General features: G+C 36.5%; 1 protein-coding gene across 6 annotated transcripts in view; it reads left to right on the top strand.

The window, feature by feature from the left end:
- Positions 1 to 751: 751 nt before the first annotated feature.
- SREK1 (splicing regulatory glutamic acid and lysine rich protein 1) overlaps positions 752 to 20826 on the top strand; it is a 42304-nt gene continuing 22229 nt past the window's right edge. For 2 of the 6 annotated variants that reach the window (XM_032279382.1, XM_032279379.1), the window contains exons 1-6: positions 752 to 1432; positions 11320 to 11453; positions 16694 to 16817; positions 17104 to 17219; positions 19296 to 19460; positions 19595 to 19773. In XM_032279382.1, coding sequence (XP_032135273.1) covers positions 17157 to 17219; positions 19296 to 19460; positions 19595 to 19773 — 407 coding nt within the window. In that variant the 5' untranslated portion in view covers positions 752 to 1432; positions 11320 to 11453; positions 16694 to 16817; positions 17104 to 17156. Of the gene's footprint in view, positions 1433 to 11319; positions 16818 to 17103; positions 17220 to 19295; positions 19461 to 19594; positions 19774 to 20826 lie in introns of those variants that run through there. The other 4 variants (XM_032279369.1, XM_032279368.1, XM_032279373.1 and 1 more) reach the window with 3 other exon arrangements.

The following is a 20826-nucleotide window of genomic DNA, read 5'->3' as shown; positions in this document are numbered from 1 at the left end:
TCATGTTTCTTTTACTAGAAAAGTCTTTAAGTACTGGAAAGCTGTCAACCTCAAGTTGGTGGATAGAAGTGTAACAAAATTTTGTATTTTTCAGTGAAAATTCAAACAATTTTCCAGACACAACCATTTCACTTGGGCAGGTAGTGGCAGTAGTTTCCATTCTTTCACACACATGCTTTAAAAGACGTGTATGCCAGAGTGGATTTGAAAAAATTAATATAATTTTTAGTCCTTTGTGAAGGACATTTTTAAAGTGAAACCAGCATATTTTAAAAACTTAAATGTTGTATGACGTGAGTGGAGGTAAAGAATACAAAATGCAACTACCAACACAGACTGGCGCTGCTGCCTTGATTGCTGCTAAGGTGTCAGTTTAATCTTACACCACCAGTGCAAATGTCAACAAAGTGAAAAAGGTCAACAAACTCAATATTATTATGAAAATCATTTTGTCCTTGCCAACCTGCTGAAAAGGTCTGGGTACCCTTAGGGATCTGCGGAGGGCATTTTGGGAGCAGCTGTCCTGGTCTATTGTTACTTGCCTCTCATTAGGTTGCAAGTTCTATGTGGACCGTTTGTAACTGTATGTTATGTGCCCTTGCCTAATACTGCCTGGGACATAGCGCTCAAAAAAAATCAATATCTGTGGAATGAGGGAATAAATACAGGTTATAAACAACTGCACAGCCTTCATCTTGCTGCCTCTTTCCTTAATTCTATAGGAACCTACACATTTTGTAAAATTGTTTTTTCACACTTAGGACGCCTGCCAATTTTAAAAAATAGTTGGAGTTGGGGTGGTGCCTGTATGTGATAAAGACGCCCTACAGTTTGGTTAAGTGTTTTTCTGTGTTGCCCAAGAGTCTTCCTCCTTTACAGCCCCGCACCAGCAAGCCAGGCCGCGTGGTTTGCCAGTCCGAGACAGGAAGGAACTGGGTAGATCGGAGCACAAGACTATCGTCGACTTTGGGGGAAAACAAAAACACCGATAAAAATCTAGGCGGAGAAAAGAGCAGCAGCAATAGCCCCAGGGACCCCGGAGCCCGAGGCCGCAGCCGCGCTAGACCTGCCGGGTTGCCGGGGTGACGCTTCCGGCTGGCGCGCGCAGCCCCGGGAGCAGGGGAGTTGTGAAATGGGCGGCTAGACCTGCCCGGCGCTGTGAATTCGCCAGCGGGAGCGCGCTCGCGCCCGCGCGTTCTCAGCTTTCCCGGTTCCGTCGCTGACGCGTCGTAGACGTTGGGGAGCGGGAAGGCAGCGGCAGCGGGATCGGGATGAACACCGGCGCCGGCTTCGGTTTGGGCTTAGGCTTCGGCCTCACCCCCACGTCAGTAATTCAGGTGACGAATCTGTCCTCGGCAGTGACCAGCGAGCAGATGCGGACGCTCTTTTCCTTCCTAGGAGAAATCGAGGAGCTGCGGCTCTACCCCCCGGAGTAAGTGCTGGAGCTCGGCTGGGGGAGGGGCGCGGGCGCCATAGAGACCTAGGGAGCTGAGGCGTGGGGGAGAGCGCGGTCGCGGGCGCGCGGTGCCTGTCACGTGATCGCCCGGGCTTACTTTGGTGCCCATATTTGATTAGGGCACGGGGGCTCCGCCGTCCTGCTTGCCTTATTAGTTGGATTTGTGGGGTTAACTACTGCACGGAGCCCTTTCCAAGGATTTAGAGTGGTGCCCTTTCCGTTCCTGTGGGACTTGTGGTCGCTGCCGGGTTTTCAAATTCCGTGCCCCCTCCGTCTTATTTTACCTCTGAACTTAAGATGGCCGCAGGTGGGCCCGGAACAGCCCTCATGGCAAACGCCTCATAGCGTTTTTTCACTCTTGAAAATCGCGGAGACCGCGCCTGAGCCACTGTCCAGTTTTTAAGGCCTTGGTGTCAGGCCGTTTTGCTGACGAGAAAGCCTGCTGCTGATGACAAAATGGAGCTGGGGCTGTATTTGTTCCCCAAGACGGTCGCACAAACTTAGCATTTTGGTTTATCTAACCGAGCCCATCCATGCTCCCAAAGATCATGTCTGTTCGCCCTTTTGGCAACAGATTAAATTTTCCTTCTGAAAGGTCACACTGTCCCAAACCTTTCAGAAAAAGTGTGAGTCGGGGCAGGATTATTCCTTACCGTGTGCTTTTATTGAAGTCCTGATCTTGGCTGGCATTCACAGCTCATAGCCACTTCCCAGATAGTGTGTTTTGGAATGGTAAAATTTCCCTCGTACGATATTATCTATTCAGAAAACTCGCAAGGGGTTTGCAGGTTGTTCACATTCTTGCACGGGTAAACCTTTTTTTTTTTTTTTTTTTTTTTTAAATAGTAGATCTTACAGTATTAAGAGCCTCCGTTTTTTGTTCATTATTTCAAAATCCTTTGAGGGAAAGGGTACTTGTAAAAAAATTTTGATCTATTTCGTAGCGATGTATTCAGACTTGGTTTTCTATCTGTAAGTAATAGCAGTGCTACAGCATAGCTATATAAAAGTTGTATGTGAATATTTAAAATTTACTTTCTAAGTTTTTTTGTCTGCTTTTTATTTTGGAATATTTCGTGCATACAGAAAAGTTGAAACATTGAACACCCATGTTCCCTTCACGAGCATTTGTCTATTTTTTGGCTACAGTTGATTATTAACATTTCCCCAGTTATACTAATAATGTTTTTTTGTTGTCTTTTGATCTAGTATATAATTAGACTCCCTTGAATACTCCAAGCAATGCGTGTATTAATAGTTATCTCCTTTAATCTAGAACAGTACCCTATCACCTTTTAAATATTTTAAAGTCTTTCGTGACATTGACATTTTGTTTTGTAGCTCATTTTGTCTTGTAGAATGACCCATAATCTGAGTTTATATAGATGAGATACATAGAGATAAATGCGCATATATATTTATATGTATCTTTATATCTTCATGACAAGATTCGGGTATACATTTTTGACAAGAATACTGCATAAGTGCACACACATACATTTTGATTATACATGGCATTATGCTTTTATTTTAACTTTTGGAAATGCTTTCAGCCATCTCAATTTAAGTTCTCAGAACATTTCTTAATAATTGAGAAGTATTTGAGGGAGTGCCATATCCTGCAAGCGTTGGAATCAGTAAAATACTTTGTACATGAACCTTTATAAATCTTGCTTTCGAGGCTGTGGTAATAAGGTATCTCATAGGTAGAAGAAATATATTACAGATTTTTTTTTTTTTTTTTTTTTTTGAGACAGAGTCTTGCTCTGTCACCCAGGCTGGAGTGCAGTGGCGCTATCTCGGCTCCCTGCGGCCTCTGCTTCCCGGGTTCAAGCGACCTCTCCTGCCTCAGCCTCCTAAGTAGTTGGGATTACAGGTGCGCACCACTACGCCCAGCCAATTTTTTTTCTTTTTTTTTTTTTTTTGTGACGGAGTCTCGCTCTGTTGCCAGGCTGGAGTGCGGTGGCACAATCTTGGCTCACTGCAACCTCCGCCTCCTGGATTCAAGTGATTCTTCCGCCTCAGGCTCTGGAGTAGCTGGGACCACAGGCGCATGCCACCATGCCCGGCTAATTTTTGTATTTTTAGTAGAGACGGGGTTTCACCATGTTGGCCAGGATGGTCTCGATCTCTTGACCTCGTGATCCGCCCGCCTCGGCCTCCCAAAGTTCTGGGAATACAACAGGCATGAGCCACCGCTCCGGGCCCGCCGGCTAATTTTTATATTTTTAGTAGAGACAGGGCTTCACTATGTTGACCAGGCTGGTCTCGACCGCCTGACCTCGTGATCCGCCCGCCTCGGCCTCCCAGAGTGCTGTGCTGGGATTACAGGCGTGAATCACCGCGCCCCGCCCCAAAATGTTCATTACCAACATAATATCATTTTATTTGGTTGAAACTTGGGTTTGGGTGACAACACCTGGCCAGTTATTAACTGACATAATGGAGTACCTTTTTGAAATCAGGTATTATTACTTGGAGTTTAAAAGTGAAAGGGAATAAAGGGTTCTTAAACATGTGGAAGATTAAGATAGTTTGCTTAAACTAACACATTAAACAAAATTGTTGCATAAATTTAACATATGGGCCAGGCAAAATCCTTAGTTTTTCCCTCATTGCAATACTAGGTCCCTCATTCTTGTTTTGCAGCAATATTGACATGCTTTATTCACAAGTTTTCTGCTTCGTGATGAAGTTGTCATTGCCTGGTCTTTAAATTAAAAGATGTGTTTGCAAATTTGAGCCGAAATGGATAAAAATGCAATAGTGGTAGTTGTATCGAAAATATATAGTTTTGCAGTGTTACATGAATTATTTTATGACATCTTTGGAAGCTGAGTAGAAAGTTAATCGTTTTAAAATTGGAAATCTATTTCTTCAATAGAATGTGAAAGTAGTTTCTCATTAAAATTCTATGATTGAGCCAGGTGTAGTGGTATGCATCTGTAGTCCCAGCTACTCAGGAGGCAGAGGTGGGAGAATAGCTTGAGCCCAGAAGTTTGATTACAACCTAAGTAACATAGTGAGACCCCTATCTCTTAAAAAAAAAATGACTTACATTGCTAATAGGAAAATTCAGATTTTAAATTCAATTCTTTTGGCATGATGAAGTGGTTTTCATCTTTATTTTTTAAACATTAAGAATTTTTTAAGGTTAAGGAATTCTTGTGAACATTCACTGTAAGCATTAAGAATTCTTTTTTTTTTTTTTTTTTTTGAGATGGAGTTTCACTCTTGTTACCCAGGCTGGAGTGCAATGGCGCGATCTCGGCTCACCGCAACCTCCGCCTCCGGGGTTCAGGCAATTCTCCTGCCTCAGCCTCCTGAGTAGCTGGGATTACAGGCACGCACCACCATGCCCAGCTAATTTTTTGTGGCCGGGCGCGGTGGCTCAAGCCTGTAATCCCAGCACTTTGGGAGGCCGAGGCGGGTGGATCACGAGGTCAAGAGATCGAGACTATCCTGGTCAACATGGTGAAACCCCGTCTCTACTAAAAATACAAAAAATTAGCTGGGCATGGTGGTGCGTGCCTGTAATCCCAGCTACTCAGGAGGCTGAGGCAGGAGAATTGCCTGAACCCGGGAGGCGGAGGTTGCGGTGAGCCGAGATTGCGCCATTGCACTCCAGCCTAGGTACCATGAGTGAAACTCCTTCTCAAAAAAAAAAAAAAAATAAAAGAATTCTTATTTGTAATTTGTCATTCTTTTTTTGTGCTGCCAGTTGATAAATATGTAGAATTACTATTAACTTTTTGTACAATAAATCAATCTCATAGCTTGCGAAAACATTCTTACACAAGTAAGAAATCTTGCTGTTTTTTCGTTGAGGTTTAATATACCTACAGAAAAAATGCACAGATCATAAGGGAAGGTTGGTGAATCTTTACAAAGTAAACATACCTCTGTAACCAGCATAACCAGCACGCAGATCAGTTTTATCTGCACCCTATAAGCTCCCCATGTCCCCCTAGTAACTAAACCCTGAAATTGGTAGGCCTATCCTGATTTGTAACACTAGACATTTTTCCTGTGTTGAGTTTTTTGGTTTGCTGATTTCCTTCACTTCTCTGGTCTTCAAAAGTTCTAAGAAAGAATGGAAAAATGTGTCAACTACTTATTTAAGTTTTTTTAGTTAAAAATTAGCATAACCACTATAGCCATTTTACAGAAAATAGAGAAAAGGAAACAGCACTTGTGATCCTACCTGTCAAAGCTTCTCTCCATTTCTATGGATTTCCCTGCAGTCATTTTCACATGCATTTATTCTAATAGCGTAATCAAAGGAATCACACACTGTGATTTTAAACTTTTCTCACTTAATTTGTCATGAGCGTTTTCTATATTGCTGTTTTATTTATAGTGATATTTAAAGATTAGTAATTTCTGAGTGTATTGTGTTTTTGAAACTCTATTATTGGATATTTTGATTGCTTTTCTTTGTATTACAAATTAGTGGATTTTCGCTAACAACATTGGGAGGTGTGTATTTTTGATTGTTAATGATTGGAGGGCCTGTTGGCCTTTATTGAGTAAATGTTAGCAAGTCATAAGAAAGTCTTAAACAGGAGGAATTGCGCTAGCCATAGGGCCACCGAAGCCTAGTGGAGAAACCCTGTTATATTGTTAACAGTGGAGAAACTCTGTTATATTATAAATCCTGTGCATTATTATGCACCAAATATTTTTGTACATGATGTATGATTTGCTCTTATTTTGGCTTGTATCTTTTTTGATAGGTCCTCTAAAGGAGGTATATTAATGTACTAATAAAATATTGGACACATTATTACCTCATTGGTTTTTAAAAATATTGTATAATTCTATCATTATGTTTAATAAAAGACAAAATAACCAGTTAGGGCCAATAAATTTAATTGATGCCCAGAAAGCTGGGTTTTTTTGGTTTCCGCATTTACTACCCAGTGAGAAGTTTTAATTTTTTTTTAAATTGATTTTTGTGTGTTAAAAAACCAAAACTTAACAAATGAGGTCAAACTAAAATCTGCTAAATTTGGATACTGCTACTTTCTTTTTTTTAATTTATTTTAAAAATTTTATTTATTTATTTATTTTAGTAGAGATGCACATTCACTGTGTTACATAGGCTGGACTCAAACTCCTGGGCTAAAGCAGTCTGCCTGCCTTGACCTCCCAAAGTCCTGGGATGACAGATGTGAGCCACTGTACCAGCCTGCCAGTTTCTGTAGATGCATACATTAAGACCAAATGGAATATATCATCCCCTTTTATCCCCCCCCCCCCCCCCACCAAGATCTTGCTCTGTTGCCCAGGCTGGTCTTGAACTCCTGGACACAAACAAGTACACATTGGTTTGCTGAGCTATCTGTATGTTGGCTTGCCACTCTAGTAATTTTAGTTTATAATGGTCAAAATAGTGTTACCTCTCCTGAAAATTTCAAATATTTGCATTTGTATGAAGTAGATGTAAGTTGATATTTATTTTAAGGAAGTTAATTAGAAATGCAGATGAAGAAAATTGGCCAGGCGGGTGGATCACAAGGTCAGGGGTTCAAGACCAGTCTGGCCAACATAGTGAAATTGTCTCTATTAAAAATCCAAAAAATTAGCTGGGTGTGGTGGTGTACACCTGTAATCCCAGCCACTTGGGAGGCCGAGGCAGAATTGCGTGAACCCAGGAGGCAGAGGTTGCAGTGAGTCGAGATCGTGACATTGTGCTCCAGCCTGGGTGGCAGTGTGAGGCTCTGTCTCAGAAAAGAAAAGAAGAAAGAAAATTGCTTAAATCAGTGGAGTGGCCATACCTAGTATCCATACTTCCATGATAATGCTTTTCAGAACAGACCAACTTTTTTTTTTTTTTTTTTTTGGGACGGAGTTTCGCTCTTGTTACCCAGGCTGGAGTGCAATGGCGCGATCTCGGCTCACCGCAACCTCCGCCTCCTGGGTTCAGGCAATTCTCCTGCCTCACCCTCCTGAGTAGCTGGGATTACACCCATGCCCAGCTGATTTTTTGTATTTTTAGTAGAGACGGGGTTTCACCATGTTGACCAGGATGATCTCGATCTCTTGACCTCGTGATCCACCCGCCTCGGCCTCCCAAAGTGCTGGGATTACAGGCTTGAGCCACCGCGCCCGGCCCAGACCAACATTTTTTAAACCAGTTCCCAGGCTTATGAAATCTTGGTGGCATGTCTTCACATGTGGTTGCGTGACAAACCAGACTCAGAATTCCTGTTCCTGTGGATGTTTTAAATTTGAAATGAAGTAGATTTCAGCTAGTGGTATTTGGAAATGTGGTTTTAGTTCTCACTGGTGCTTACTTAGGTTTACATTCTTTCACAAATGCGTCTGTCAATTTTGGAAATGTTGCTTCAGCATTATCTGTCAGGCTCTTGAAGATTTCAGAGGCAAAAGAGTTATTCCTGTTGCAATTGCTAGGGCTTTAGTAGGTTATTATAATCACAGATTGTTTTTGGTTACCATGACAAAAACAATGTTACCCAGTGTAGCTCAAGAAGAGACGTTAATATTAAAAAGAAGGATTTCGCTACATTGAAAAATAAAGATGGTAGTGCACCCAGGCCTCATGGGAACTAGGACTGGGAACTGGAAGGGTATCAGCAATCAAGGTGACTATCTGCTTCTTTCTCCCCAGTATTGATTATCAGTTCAGTTTGTTTCTGTCTATTTTCTTTGCATGTCTATTCTGTAGTCATTATCTGGCTTACAGCTTACTGTAAATTATCTTCCAGTCCAAGAGAGAGAACCTGATTGATTGTTCTAGCCCATTTGGTTAAGCCTGACTTCCCAAGTTATAGGTTACTGGTCAGCCAGGGAAATGGGCTCTTGAGACTGGTGACTAATCAGTTGTGGCTAGGGAAGCTTACGGGATCCGTTGAGGGTTTCACATACGGAAACCGTGATAAGGCCTGTGCTGAAGCAATATAGAATGTCTTGGTAGCACATGTAGGAGGGTGTACCTAACACTGTGGTATCTTAAGATGGTTTACCAGAAGACTTGGAAATTTAAGACTTGAAGAAAAGTGGAATTAGCATTCAAAATGGGAGTTAGAGAGGACATCATAACCAAATGGAATAGCGTATATGAAGACCCAGATGTTTGTGATGTGTTGTGGGAACCACAGGTAAAATTTTTGGGTACATTTACGTAATGAGGCAAGAACAGAATAGTAGTTTAAAGGAAATTTAATATGTAGAGTGATACATGAGATTTAGCGTTAAGAAAGATCACTGTGGAAGCTTTTGTGGAAGACCATTAAAAAGGATTTGAGGTTGGGTGCTGTCTGACTTGTTAAGAGCTAATGTTTAGTAATCCACATGAGAAACGATGACGGCCTGAATTAAGGCATTGATATGAGAATGATGAAAAAATTAACGTGGCAAATACTTAGAAGATACTCTAAGCAGGATTTATTGACCAATTGGGTGAGGAGGACAGAAAGGTCGAGGATAATTTATCAGTGACAATAAGTCACAGTTTTGGAAACAACTTCAAATCTTTGTATTTTTACAGTTTTTTTTTTTCTTTTTTGAGACACAGCCTCACTCTGTTGCCCAGGCTGGAGTGCAGTGGTGTGATCTCTGCTCACTGTAACCTCTGCCTCCCAGTTTCAAGCAATTCTTGTGCCTCAGCCTCCCAAGTAGCTGGGATTACAGGCGTGTGCCACCATACCTGGCTGATTTTTGTATTTTTAGTAGAGATAGGGTTTCACTACATTGGCCAGGCTGGTCTCGAACTCCTGACATCAGGTGATCCGCCTGCCTTTACCTCCCATAGTTCTGGGATTACAGGCATGAACCACCATGGCTGGCTGATAAAATATTATTTTTTAGACTAAATTCCTGGGGGTGGGAACTTTACTCATTGTGATTATTCACTCTGGAATGAAGCTGATGAGTTAGCCAACCTTATCTTTTGAATGTTGCCAGTCACTGTGGCAGAGGAAAAGAGCCAAACAGTGGTCCCTAAAGCTTCTTCAGAATAGTGACACATGTCAGTTCTGCTCATATTTAATTGACGAAAGCAGGTTACATGGCCACACCTAACTTAAAGGAACAGAAAAATGGAATTTTATTGTGTACCCAGAAAGAGCTTTGGAAGTAGTTGGTGGGCAGCGCTTAGGATGGTCACGCTAGTGACTCCAGTCTTCAGACTTGGGTAATATGATGGTATCTTTTACTGAGATATGGAATGTAGGGGACAGAGGGCAAGCCTGGTAAGGAAGGAGGATGATAAAATGTGTTTTGGACTTATTTAGTGACCACCAAGGTGTAATATTCCAGCAGGCACTTGGATCTGGGAGCCTAGAGCTCACAAGAGGCCTGAGTTGGCGATTTGGTCATGTAAAGGTGGTGAGTTAAGTCTGGTTGTGCATGTGTTTACCTCAGTGTCAGTATACAAAGTGGTTTGACTTAGGTGTTGGGTTGGGTAAGGAAGGATTTTTGGTGAGGGCTGGTGTGAATCCTGAATAGGATGGCCTTAGGCAAAATCGAGTTGGATGCTAAGAGGTACTTTTTTTTTTTTCAACTTTAATTAGCCTTACTAATTGTGTTAATAATGTAAGTAGTTTCAAGTTCTAAATGCAAGTACATTTTATCACAGTGTTTGGTTAATAGCATAAATATATATTTAACCATTATTAATGTGATTATTCTACATTGTTTAAACATGGATTTTGTTCCTGAACACGAAGAATTACAGAGAAATCTGGATTTTTAAATTGTAAAAACAACTGTTTGTGGAATTGCTAATTTAATAATAATACATCAAAATGGCTTAAAGATTCTTGATTAGTTGAATGATTATGGTTGCAAGAAGTTTGGAATTAGCTGACTAGCTGTTTACTAGTTCCAAAATTATAATCAATTTTCTTTCCTGTTTTGTGAATGAAAGTACGTTACTATTAAGTCATATATTTTTCAAGTAATCTGTTTTTTTAGTGTGAAAAAATCTTAAATGTTTTAAATAGATTTTAACAAAAAAATCTGTGTTATAGATTACGTATATACTTAGTTTGGGTCTTTTTTTTCCTGCTAAAGACAATTACAGATTTTAATGAAAAGTAATTAAGGATAGGCTGACAAAATGATTATTCATGAGGATAGTATATTTTCGAATCTAACAGGATGTATTCATGTTAGGAAAAATTCTGTTCATTTGTGTTATGTCTGGTTCATTTTTACTACAGTCCTGCCTGGATTGAACTGAATTAAGTAGGACCAGTTAGAGTCTATGCTGTTGTGCCTATAGAATATGTAAGATTTTGTTTGTAAAACTTTTTGTCTGGAAAATCGTATCGCTATCTATCTTGAAGCATTCTGGTGTATGCAACAGACCTTAATTTAAATTCTGTATTACCTGATTGTTTCTAAGACTGTTGTGAAGTTTTTTTAGTGATGTAAACACTTGGGAATCACATTTAGGAAGAATTGGTATGATGATAAAATTTGTAATCTTGAGGCTTGGTAGTAACATTTAGGAAGAGTTGGAATGATGATAAAATTTGAAATCTTGAGGATTGGAGCTTTTATAAATGGATTTTTGCCTACATTTGATACACTTTTTGAACATTTTTGAGTTAAATTAGCTTTTTTTTTTTTAACATTTCACTTGGATTAAGGATTGATTGAGTTCCAAGTTTGACAAGTAAAGCAGTAAGTCTACATAGATTGCCTTCTGTCTTGGCAGAGAAGTCACCATTAATTGAGTAAGTTTCACTATTTTATGTGTTAATGATTCTTAACAAAAAATTTTAGTCTTCATTTTGTAAGATTATGTAAAGATGAAGAAAGAAATTTTAAGTGAAAATGATAAGACCAAGCAAATGTTTATTAGCCCAATTGTTTTTCTTTTTATTTTGCAGCAACGCACCTCTTGCTTTTTCCTCCAAAGTATGTTATGTTAAGTTTCGTGATCCATCAAGTGTTGGCGTGGCCCAGCATCTAACTAACACGGTTTTTATTGACAGAGCTCTGATAGTTGTTCCTTGTGCAGAAGGTTGGTATCTCACTTTTTTTTTCCTGTTATTTTAATTTCTGTCCTGTCTGTTATTGCCTTTAGCTTTCCTAGAAATTGGCAAGTAGACAATACTCTGGTGTATGTGTGAAAGTAAGAATGAAATTTGGAGAAGGTAAACATTTTTACCTAGTAGTAATATTAAAATGGTTAATTTGTGAGTAACGTACATTTGAGACTTGACAACTTAACATTCATAAATTGGCTTCTGGTTTGCTGTGGCTTTCTGTAGTCAATTTGCAGATTGTAGAGAAAGCTTTCTGAAATTAAAAAAAAGTTGATGGGGGAAATTATTTTAAATGCACAAAAAGTCATTTACCGTGTGTGTTCAATATTAATACTGTTACAAATGAAAACAGTGTACACGTTTTGGCAAATTGGGATTAAGTGATATTTATAAGAAAAATATTTGTAATTTATACTTTTAAGTATACTCTTAAGGTAATTTACCTTAATTGTTATTATGAGATCATTATTTTATATTAAGTGTAATTGTTTGCTATGCAACTGGAATTTTATTTTTTTCTTTTATTGACCTCAAAAAAAGGGGCAAGAGGGGTACGAATAAAAAGAGGAAAGCAATTTTCCAAAGCCTCCATCAGGGAGGTAGTTGTTGAAAATTGGAACGAAGACCGTATAGTATCCATTAAGTTTTATGACTTAAACTGCTTTAAGAACTAATTATTACTACTATTTTTTGGTAACTTCTATTTACAGAGCCCCTCACGTATAATAGACTGTGCTGAATTTTGACACTTCTGGTGTGTAATTAACTTTTATTCAGAGCACTGTCTAGCATATGTACGGGAGTTTAGAATTGGGTTATTATAAATTAAAATGTCTTTAAGTAGATTTTCTTGGGTGGATAACTGTAACTGAACTGTTTTAAACATAAAAGTTTATGGGAAACAATTTGATGTGCTTTCATATGTAATTTTAAAACCTCTTTTAGTAGTCAGGCTAACATTAAAATAACAATATATAATAAGCAGTTTCCTGCATTTTTGAGGTTTTATGTTTATTTCAGAATCCCTGCTCTGGGATGTCAAAAACATTACAGTCTAATACAGTGAGTACTAAGCTGGTATTTTTGAAGTCCCAGAATAGGAAATTCTCAATATTTTTCAGTTAAATTTGGAAGTGTCTTTCCCATGCTTGGGGGTTAGAGTGGGTAGGAAAGATAAAAATGGATTAAAGTTAATTCTTGGCTGAATATATACTTCTCTGCTGATCTGTAAGGCTACAGTGAGCCCCAAATTGGTAAGGTGGGAAAGGAGTTGGTTAATGGTTTTGTTCTACATACTTTTTAGTGAAATTTCATACTGAGAAACTGCAGGGGGAAAAAAAAATCAGGTAAAGGTTGATTAAACTAGCATATTAATTACATCAGAAAGTTAATACCACCAGTAACACAGGATCTTTTATTATGTTATTAGCATGTTAGTGAATTGGAAGGAAGAATTTTATCAGTCTTGCTTGGTTGGGACCTACTATATTCCCATAGAATCTTTCATATATCTGAGAAGTCCTATTGTGGTTTGTTATAAATGTTCAAGATTATGGGCATGTAGATGTCCCTTTTATTGTTTATTTTACTTGATAGAGATGAATAAATGCACATTCAGATATACCTATTTAATATTTTTAATATTACAACTTGGACAGTTTTACTGTTTTTGAACATGAAAAGTTAAGTATACTTTTATTGGAATTTAGTTATAAGTAAGTAAATATTTTAAAACACTAACCTACAATTGATATTGGTAAAACATTCAGATACACATTTTTCATTAGTTGTATTAAATACAGCAGAGATGAATTTATGGAACCTGGAGAATTTCACAGTAAGCTGTTAAAAGTCGGATTATGCACTACAAGCAGAGAAATAGTGCATTATGGTACTAAAAAAGATAGCAGAGTGATTGTGAAATAACCAAATAGAAGTATTCCAGTGGAGTAAGTTCTATAAGAGGAAGATGTGCTATGGTGCTGTAAGCAAGCAGTGTTCTGTTGACCTCACTGGCTACATCCTTTCCTTGATGTTGAACAAACAGCATCATCACATAAGTGAGAAATACCATAGAAAAAAATTTTAAGTTTTTTCAGTTTCTTCGAATTGCTGTTTTTTAGTACAGACAGTAATGTGAGAATATCTTAAGCTGTAAAAGTAACATTTGATGTGTAACAATTTCATGCATATTAAGCATTAGCCTTTGTTAATAAAACATGCCATTTCAAAATAAAATATGCTTTCATTATACTTGTCCAAATATGACCTCTTTTTGTTGTTGCGTGCATTTCAGATTTCTTTTTATAAATGTTAACACGTAGAAAAAGATAAGGTCAAACATAACAAGGGTGTCAGCCTAATCATCAGTCATAACTTTATGTCCACATTTTCTGGTAGATGGATTTTGACTATTAATTTGGTTTTGTATGTTTTCTCTATGTGATATTTGTGCATTATTAGATGACTAGACTGGCCAAGGCAGACCTGTTACACTTGCCTGAGTTAGGCATTGTTTGCCATGCCACTAAACCTGCCGTCAAGTGAAACCTTCATTGGGGAAATGAGATCGGAGTCTGAACCGCAGAAGATGGACGCCCTGTCTCTGTTTTTTATTGTTTTACTTTAATTTCATTTCTTTTTCTTTATTTTGTCCCTTTTTTTGTTTTTGTTTTTGTTTTTGTTTTGTTAAATCTCTTTCACTTTAACTTGTGAGCTGGTTTTCCAGTTCTTTGTAAATGGTATTTCATTAAGGGTTCATAACGTGTTGCAAATTATATTGGGATATGATTAGCAGAGTTCAACCTTAAGATAAAGCAAATTTTCATGCGGTAAATTAGGATACAGTGTTGTGAAGCTCAGTGTGAGTCTTAATTCGTGTGTATGGACTGATAAGGTACATTTTGTTCTTTAAACATTAAAACACTGCTAAGTATCTCAGGAACACTTTCTGATCTCAGTGCAACATTTTTCTAGTTTTTTTTTCCCCCTAGCCTACATCTCTCATAAAAACTGATAGCTCTTAATTTTTGTCCTTCCCCCTGCAATTTTATTCATACAAAATCATCAAGGAGAATAAGTAAATATAACAGTCTGGGAGCAGAGAAGAGCCTTTTATTTTTGTGAAGGTTATTTATTATATAACATTTCCTTGACTTAAGACTTTATTGCCTATGTGGGGAATGGATATTTGAGAAACTTATTTGCATGTGTGTTTTTGTTAGTGTGAATTTTTTTGTTGAATATTCTTTGGAGGTTACTAGCTTCTAAATGGATTCTGAGATTAGGACTAATACTTTAATACTGTGAGAGATGTTTTCCTCAGTGTATAGTTTGGGAAAAATGCTAAATGCTTATTTGTTTTATACTTTATAAACTCTGTTATTTGGAGGGTAAATTTGGTAGAATTCTATCTTGGAAATTAAGTGATGGAGCTTTTTCTTAAAGTACTTTCAGCATTACCATTAGGTAATTAGAATAAGTATATAGAGTACTTAGAATGGTAATTAACAGTTAATTTATCTAAAAATGTGCTTACAGTGGAGTTATACATTTATAGTAGTTTATTACTCTTGTGAAAGGCAGTGAGAGAGTCTGACAACCTATTGATACTTTATTTAAGTCAAAAGTGAAAGATTTCATAATACTAAGTAATCAACTTTTGACTGGTATTGAATACCCTTTTTGTTTGTGTAGTCTTTCTACACTGTCTTCAGTGGGAAGTTTTGCTTATTAATGGACAAGTAATATTAAATTTGGAACATTACTAGATTAGAACTCTTAGTTTTTTTTAGGTGCATGTATTAAGGTAGTGAAGATGGAGTTTATCTCAAAACATCGCCAAGAATGTTCAGGTTTTACAAACCTTTTAAGATAATTTATAACAGAAAATTTATAACAAAAAACAGGTGAAATCAATATAAACAGTATAGTATATATGTGGGTATATATAAATACATGTGTTAATACCAATAACTAATACATATAAAACAGATTATTGTTATTTGATGTTTTCAATAAGGCCTGCCTGCCTTTTGTTTATGCATGTTAAGAAATCTGTTCTCCAGAATTTATACTGAAATAATAAAATAACTTTGGTTTTGAAATTAGTGAAGTAATATAAACTTAGATGCTGTAAAGTTAGAAAGTAGTAGGCATTTGCTAAAACTAATAAAATGTAATTTTTATTTGCTTCCTAATAAATAAGGCATAGCCATTATTTAAATCAAGTTTTCAATTCTGAATTGAGTTCCATCCATGTTTAGAGATATATCCAGATAATATTGTTTAGGGATTTACTTTACACATCTGGTTGTTCATATAAATTTTTACAACTGAAACCAGGCGTGGTGCTTGTGGAAATTTACTGCATATGCTATATTTCAGTTTAGCATGATTTTGTGCATTGTCTTTTAAAACACTTTTGGAGAATTAATAATGGAAATGCTTCACCAGCTAGCACATGAGTATTCTAAATATATCCACATGTAGTAAACTATTTAAGATTTTTTTTTTTTTTTTTGCCTAAGAAGATAAGGAAAAATAACGCGAAAGTTGCAGTCCTTATCAGAAGTAATTGATTAGAATTCAGCAACGAATATGACAAATCGTACTTATTTCAGAGTAGGTTTTTCATTTCTTTAGGTTGTAGGGTTGTTTTTTTTTCCCTTCTAAGTGTTATTATTTTAGTGCTTCTCTTGTTGTTAGGCAGTTAAAATGTTTATAAGCAAGCTTTAAAGCATTCACCTCCCCCTTTAGATAAGTATACATAAGTTGGTTCTAAAAGTTAGTACTTTAAGAAGTTTTCTGAAAAAAGGAACTTTTTTTTTTTGCCCTAAAAATTTTTTTAGCAGTTTCCCAAGGCATATTTTTTGGAACTGAATTCCTCATTAGGCATCGCTGATGGTAGTGAGATGCCTGATTAGCTGTATGGATGTAGGCTTCTTTTTACATTAAAGTTGATTACATGAAGTAAGTTTTTATTTTCTATTTGAAATTAAATGGAATCTATTGGAGGGTTATCAGAATTTGTTTGCATCACAAATAGGTAGTTTCAGTAACAGAATAGGGGCACTCATTAAGAAACAAATTTCAATTCGCACATATTTGTTTTTTCTTTTTCTTTTTTTGACTAATTTGGTTATTTGCCATTTCTGGGGATTAAACTTTAAAAAATGTTCTTCTTTTCTGTATCTGATGTTCTGTGTGCTATTAGTGATGCAGCCAACACGAACGGTTGTCATGTGTAACACAACTTTCGATCACCGCGAAAACACCGTCCTGGGAAAGCGTCCATGCTTGATATCGTTTGGTTCATGAACATTAAGTTTCCAGTACAGGTGACCCATAGCTCAAAGTGTTAAATAATTGTCTACATTATTCAATTTTTAAAATAATATTCCATTAATGAGATTGTTAATATTTGAAGTTTTGCTCACTTTTATTTTTCCTAGTAGAGCAGGATAAAAGGAAAGACTTAAGTTCTTATTTATTTCTTTATATGGATCTGATAGATAGATTCATTTATTATTATTATTTTTTAACTGCAAGGGTAATTGTAAAATCATAGTGTAAAGTTTGTGTGGTGTTTCTGCTTTCTGTAATGTTTGGAACTTGCCTCTGCAGGTAAAATCCCAGAGGAATCCAAAGCCCTCTCTTTATTGGCTCCTGCTCCAACCATGACAAGTCTGATGCCTGGTGCAGGACTGCTTCCAATACCAACCCCAAATCCTTTGACTACCGTAAGTACTATAAGCCCTTTTATGAAAGAGGTGAACATTAAACTGTGTGACCAGTTGAATAGAGAGCTTGGAAAATTATTTGCATTTGGATTTTTTTTTTTTTTAATGGAGAGGATTTGAAATCATTAAAGTTTTTTTCCACTTTATCATTGACTTCAGCTGCATTTTGGATTTACTCCTGAAGTGGGGATTCATTTAAATTTGAGAACTCTATTATTCATTAGAAAATTAGTTATTAAAACTCAATATTTTAGATAGCATGGAGGCTCTAGGTAACTACTTCTCAGTTAATGAGGACTAAATCTCTTTAAAATCCATGAAATGATCCGCAACTTTGATAATGGGAAAAAGTATCTCAGAGATGCCTTTGTCTGATACTGAGAAAATATGACAAAGTGAAAACGTGACAAAAACGTTTTTCTGTTAGCTATGCAGAATTAAGTCATAACTTATTAATGCCTTCTTTGTGATTTCCAAGTGGGATTAAAAAAGGATATTACTATTACTGGCTCTTGGTTTTTGTTTAAAAAGTTCTGGCCATACTTATTTTAAAAGAAGTGCCATTTTTCTTCAAAACCTAACCTAAAACAAAATATAAAGCTTGCCTAAATTGGAAGTTGAATCCAGCTTTATGGTGTTGGATAGGGAGTGAAACTATTAAATAAGCTATGTGTTTATGGTTAATTTATCTAGATTGTAAAAGTAGTTTCTGAAACTATGAAGTGCAAAATTATAGATTTGTAGTTTTACATAACATTGCTATGCCAAAGACCTACATTCTGATTTTTTGGGGGAAATGTTTTTTAATTGAACTTAGGTGTAAAGGAACAGAATGGTAGTCAGTATGGTTGAAGTATAGTGTGGATCATGAGTGTTTGAGATTGGAGGGGATAGATAGGACACAGATTATGGTAGGGCTTTTTAGACCATGTAAAGCGGTTTGACGGTTTGAATTTTATTCTTAAGGTAATTAGAAACCATTGATGGGTTTTAAGCAGGGATATGATATGATTTAACATGTTTTAGAAAGATCCGATTGGCTGCTGTGACAATAAGTGACGTTGATTTCATAAACTTGTGTTTTCACCTTCAGGAAGTGCCATTACTTAACAGTTGTTAAATATTAGTAGTTCCATACTGTATTTGTATATATAGTCATTAGTGATCATTATGTTCTCAGATAGCATAAGTAGAAATGAAAAGAGTGTCTTTTTTTTCTTGAAAGCTCTTGAATTCTGTATTTGTGAATTCACTTAGTAGGTAAAAATTTTTTTGAGATCTCCAAATCAACAGTTGCAGCGCTTTTGTGGTCCTTTGTGGACATACACAGAGTGATGAAAAATTTGAGTCCGTCTATATGCATGTTTGCATAGGAGGTCAAAGTCTTCTTGTTTTGGCACTCAGGCTGTAAACAAGCATGTAGTCTGTTTAGGGCTATGTGTTTTGAATTGTGCTTTTTGTTGGTGATTTTGCTGTTAATGTTGGCCCACAAGTATAGTGCTAAAGTGCTGTGTAGTGTTCCTAAGTGCAGGAAGATTGTGAAGTACCTCATGGTGAAAATATTAAATACATGTATTAGGTAAGCTTCGTGAGTTATAGTGCTGCCGGCTGTGAGTTCAGTGTTAATGAATTGACAATAAATAACAGTTAAGGTGTCTTTAAAGAGAAGCACGTATAAAATAAGGTTAAACATTTTATTAGTTAATGTAAATGTGACCAGAGGCTCGTAGGAATTTCACCCTGTATTTTCCCTGGGAATAATTGTTCAATATTCAATAATTCATTGTTTGTGGAAACTTTATAGAACATAGCTACCTCAAATAATGAGAAACGGCCTGTTTTTAGGGTCAAGTTTAAAAGTGGTTAAAATATCCAGACAAGAAATATATTTCAAATTATATTTAAAACGAATGTGACCTTATTTTAATAAGTCAGATATATACTTAAAAGTTTGGAGTCCCTAGTCTCCTTTCATTCTGGTTGAGTTAGTTCATTCTTTTCCAGATTAGAGAATGGTGATTTTGGATGCTAATAGAAAATATGTATTTTGCGTTATTTTTTTTCTTCTTTCAATAGCTTGGTGTTTCACTTAGCAGTTTGGGAGCTATACCAGCAGCAGCACTAGACCCCAACATTGCAACACTCGGAGAGATACCACAGCCACCACTTATGGGAAATGTGGATCCTTCCAAAATAGATGAAATTAGGAGAACGGTTTATGTTGGAAATTTGAATTCCCAGGTAACTAATTTAAGAAGAAACAAAGCAGTAGCCCTTATTCTTTTTCTCTTCTTAAAAATCCTATCAGTGGATACCGTAATATTCTGATTTTTAAAAATAAATATATTTTTCAAAGTGTCACTTTGTTTCCTTAGACAACGACAGCTGATCAACTACTTGAATTTTTTAAACAAGTTGGAGAAGTGAAGTTTGTGCGGATGGCAGGTGATGAGACTCAGCCAACTCGGTTTGCTTTTGTGGAATTTGCAGACCAAAATTCTGTACCAAGGGCCCTTGCTTTTAATGGAGTTATGTTTGGAGACAGGCCACTGAAGTAAGAAATCCTAAACAAAGAAATTTTAATGATTTTGAAAAAATTTAAAGTATTTTTGATGTAATTAAGGCTTTTTTTTTTTCTTTTTAATAGTAATTGGCAATTTGTGGAAAGGAAGACTTTGTGTTAAGTATAAATGAAATACCTGCGATACTTACCATTTTAGTCTTTAAATTCCTTTATTTAGAGACATTTATTTTCTCATTTTCTGTTTTCTAGGGTCTAATTCAATGTTTACATTATTTATATATCCTGCATAACAGTTGTAGGTCTTTTTCCTAATAAGTCAGGTTGGTTTTACATTATGACTCTAGACTAATTGAGCAACTTAACATATGGGTTTAATTATAGTACTTCCAGTAATAGCTGGTAAATTCAAAATCTACAGAAGGAAATTATAAGTGCCTAGAAATGTTTTAAACCAGACATTTTGGCTTTTAAGGTTTGCTTATATCCTTGTTGGTAAAATGTTGATATAGCCTTTGAAATGTTCCAGATCAGAAATTCTATTTTCATGCAGATTATTGAGGCAAATGTAGTTTTGCTTGAATTTCATAAATTGCTTTAGTTACACAATTTGATAGGATTTTTCTGTTAAAGGATAAGTAACTATTTTTAGTGGATACTTGTCTTCCAAGTGTGGAAGAGGTAAAGCAAGACACATAACATCCATTCATGTGCATCAGAGAAATCAATCTTACCTGTAGAGGAAGAGTTTTATCAGATGCCTTGCACATTCAAAGCTGTCTGACTCAGCCATGGTTCAAGGTTGGTTAAAAAGGTGTATATAATATAATAATATACACATAGCTTTCCTTTCATTCTTTTAGAGTGTACAGGATATCACTAACATCTTTTGATCTGAAAATAGAAATGATTCATTTTCATATTGGTATCAACATTTTAATCTGTTTTAATTTTAAGCTATGGGAAAGCACTTAATCTAGTGTGTTTGAGTTAAGTTAGCTAGGGTTCAATTTTTTTTTTTTTTCCCTGCTTTTGGTTGTATTAGCAAGGAATGATAGGAAATAGGGATGAGAGATTAATCATGGT

Source organism: Sapajus apella, unplaced genomic scaffold (assembly GCF_009761245.1).
Source record: "Sapajus apella isolate SASKATOON/1434 unplaced genomic scaffold, GSC_monkey_1.0 scaffold1, whole genome shotgun sequence".
Classification (NCBI taxonomy): Eukaryota; Metazoa; Chordata; class Mammalia; order Primates; family Cebidae; genus Sapajus; species Sapajus apella.
Note: the sequence above shows the minus strand (reverse complement) of the source record. Positions and strands in the feature narration are given on the sequence as shown.